The sequence below is a fragment of the Vanessa atalanta genome, chromosome 30 (genome assembly GCF_905147765.1).
Source record: "Vanessa atalanta chromosome 30, ilVanAtal1.2, whole genome shotgun sequence".
NCBI classification, from domain to species: Eukaryota; Metazoa; Arthropoda; class Insecta; order Lepidoptera; family Nymphalidae; genus Vanessa; species Vanessa atalanta.
The window spans coordinates 3,224,242-3,227,878 of record NC_061900.1 but is presented as its reverse complement, the minus strand read 5'-3'; the positions used below and the strand labels follow the sequence as shown (position 1 = coordinate 3,227,878).

The 3,637-nt window shown below is 36.6% G+C and overlaps 1 protein-coding gene across 1 annotated transcript; it reads left to right on the top strand.

Annotated features, from left to right (window-relative positions):
* The first annotated feature begins 1,631 nt into the window (after positions 1–1,631).
* LOC125075414 (zinc finger MYM-type protein 5-like) lies at positions 1,632–2,876 on the top strand. The gene has a single exon (XM_047687154.1). It carries the CDS (start codon positions 1,632–1,634, stop codon positions 2,874–2,876), a length of 1,245 nt encoding a protein of 414 aa, XP_047543110.1.
* Positions 2,877–3,637: the final 761 nt, after the last annotated feature.

The following is a 3,637-nucleotide window of genomic DNA, read 5'->3' as shown; positions in this document are numbered from 1 at the left end:
ACATTACCGTTTTCTACCTCACAGCCCAAGAACTCAATTTTAGATTTAAGAAAAGAGCATTTTTTTGAATTTAAAGAAAACCCGGACTTGAGAACTTCAAGGACGGTATTAAGTCTGTCAAGTCCCTGTTCTTCCGATTCAGCCTGAATCAAGACCAGTGGCGGATTTACCAGCAGGCTGAGTAGGCTTGAGCCTAGGGCGGCAGATTTTTGGGGCGGCAAATTTGGATACCGATTTTTTTTTTTTTTGCTACCAGAGATCAAAAAGATTTCTGGATGACGGTTTTCTGTTTAGCAATCTTCCATATTCTAGAGTGAAACAGCTAGTTCGCCGCCCCCAACCAGTAATCGGTTGGGGGCAGCGAATCGGTAATCGATCTTTGCGCCCTCTCCCCGCACTTTGATGAGTGTAAAGAGCGAAATTATAGAAAATGTCTTTTTCTTTTCCTACCGTCAACCCATACAGCCAGTCCTATTATTTTTTGGAGGCTGTGAACTGCATGGTTTGTATATAATTTAGTGATTTTAATTTGAATGTAGGAAATAATTTAGTGAATAATTTTACCGATTTTAATCTTATGTATCGACTATTATGTGTTGAACATGCACTAGCTTTAGAAAATTTTATTTGAATTCTAGAAAAACCTTGAGCAGCGATAGCGAGATAGTCTGCTGTCAAAAAAATATTTTTCCCCGAATGCGCTATTTTTTTAAAATGCTACAATGTTATCAATGACGTCAATGTTGCACGTGCACGTGATAAGGTCCATTCTCCTAATTCTCCATTCCCATAACCGCGTGGGTTACCACGGTTACCCAAACATATCGAGGCGAAAAACGAAAACAACATCGAAACAAAAGAAAATAAGGCACGAAACTAGAAAACCACGAGTTTTACGCTTGCGAAAAATACTGGGTCGCGATTCGAGACGCTCTCTGCTCTATGTTGTGTGGAGTTAGTAAATGCGAACCAGAATTCACGAAATATATTGTAATCATTATTGTAATCAAATTCCTCGTTTTAAAATTTCGAGTAGTATAAGTAGGAGTGTCGTGATTTTTACCGGCACCTCCAAAATACAGCTGCAACAAAGGCGAACTGTGACTTTAGCGTGCTGCTGTAATTGCATACCGAATTGATATTTCTACGCGGGTGTGTGCTGTTTTTTTTTCGACGTGTTTCGCGGATTGTATGAATTTTTTCACAACACCGGTAAGTAAAAACTTTTAATAATCCCAATAAATAACAATAAATTATCTGTAACGAATAAATTCATTCAAAAAGCCCTTCAAAAATACTTTTCATTTCGAAGCTTGGAACATGGTCTCGTTAAACTTTTGAACATTTTCATACTAACCATAAGATATTCTAAAAGATTGCTCATGGTTATCTTATCATTTTGTTTTTTTAATGAAGCAAACATGAAACAATAGAAATAATAATTCACAAAAAACAATTCATCGGAAACTATGCAAAGAAGTTTCGATTTTTCGTGATAGAATAACAAAAATTACGTTACGCTAACTATTTATTGCGGGAATTCGGAACGAAGGATGCCGTTGCTTGCGTATGAGAAATAAACTTCTTAATTTCATTCTTTCCATTTCAGTTCCTGAAAAGAAATTGTAAAAATGAGTGATGGTAGAAAGCGACTTAGCGGAGCGGAGTACAAAAAGAAGGCCAAAATAAAAAAAGAAGAACAAGAGCAAATCATACGAAAAACCACAAAAATTGACAGTTTTTTCAAAAATGAAAATTGTATCGAAAAGTCGGGAACGTCAACAATGCAATCTGGAAAGGATGAAACGGACTTCAAATCGGCTGCCCATCTGTCATCTGTTGAACTATCGACTAAAGAAAAAGTTGATGATTGTGTTCTTGACGGCGAGTGCTCCAAAATTAATGATTGTGTTTTTGACGACGAGTGCTCCAAAATTGAAGATGCCTCTCGGACCGAGTCGTTAAACGATGATCGAATGCAAACAACTGAAGATCAGAACAAGGATCCAGCTTTATGGGAAATTAACGACACTTTAAGGGAAATTATTGCAAGATGCGGCTTCGATCAAAACAAATGTTCTGACTTCTCTAAAAGTGAAAGAGTAAATGCTGATCAACGTCGTTTCTTGCCAGTGAGTATCTTCCAAAGAAAAATGAAAAACAATGAAGTAAAGGACCGAAATTGGCTGGTTTACTCCGAAAGTAAGAGATCTGTATACTGCGGGCCGTGTTTAGCATTTGGTCCATTGGAGAATAAAACTCAGTTCGAGAACGAAGGATTTAATGACTGGAAAAATGCAGAACTTCGAGTAGCTCAGCATGAAAACTCAGCGCGTCATAAATCCAGTATTCTTAGTTTGAAAGCTAGAAGTGCGATTGATTCTCGAATCGATAATTTACTTCATTTGCAAATTGATGAAGAAATCACTTATTGGAGAAACGTTTTGAAAAGGGTTGTTGCTGTAGTGAAGCGGCTGTGTTCAAGAGGTCTCGCTTTTAGAGGAAAAAGTGAAAAGTTCGGTGATCCACACAACGGGAATTATTTTATGATCCTGGAACTGTTAGCTGAGTTCGATCCTTTCTTAGCCAGTCATATTGAGCGGTTTGGGAATCAAGGATCCGGAAGTACCAGTTACTTGTCGAAACCAGTTTGCGATGAGTTTATAATCTTGATGGGCCATAAAGTATTGAAGCAAATTGGAGATGAGATAAGAAGGGCGAAATACTTTTCCTTAATTATCGATTCGACACCGGATATAGCGCATGTGGACCAGCTCACCTTCGTGATCCGATATGTTTCAGAAACAGGAGAACCCTGTGAAAGATTCCTCAAGTTTTTACCCTTATTGAGTTCGGTATCGGACTCCAGTGTCTAAGTAATAGACAGATACAATTTATTTTAACACCCTCTCTTAACAAAATATCTCTATTAGTAAGACACTAATGTTTCAGTTTATCACTAATGTTACAAGTATTTTAACAATAAAAACAATTCTCCAAACTGTATACTTATTTTATTTTACTTCCCCTATGCCAATCATATCAATGAAATTGTAATGTTTATTTGCACATTGTGCTTTTGTTAATATATCAGCGGGCATAGAAGAGGTTGGAACGTAACTAATTTTTATTTTATTATTCACAACACACTAGCAAAATAATGGCGTACATCTATATACTTAGTACGTTTATGGAACAGAGGATTAGAAGCCAATTTCAAAGAACTTCGACTGTCACTATATAATCTTAAAGGTTTATTTTTGTTATACATACCGAGTTCAGACATTAAACTTTTCAAATAGATTGCTTCTTTACAAGCTTCTGCAAGTGCCATATACTCGGCCTCAGTACTAGATAGGGCAACTGTTCGTTGCTTACGAGACTCATAACTTATTACACACCCTGACAATACAAAACAATATCCTGTGTAAGACCTTCTGTCAATGTTACAAGATGCCCAGTCAGCATCAACATAACCATGTAAATCACTATTATTTTTCTTGAAGATTAAACCAAAATGCTTAGTTTTTTGCATCTTAACATTCTTTTTAAATGCTTCCAATGTGTTTCATTATAACATGTGTTAAATTGGCTCAGAACGCTTACACTATACGAAATATCTGGCCTAGTTAGAACT

Coding starts and splice junctions, on each gene's coding strand:
- LOC125075414 (XM_047687154.1), top strand. CDS start 1,632: ATGAGTGATGGTAGAAAGCGACTTAGCGGAGCGGAGTACAAAAAGAAG.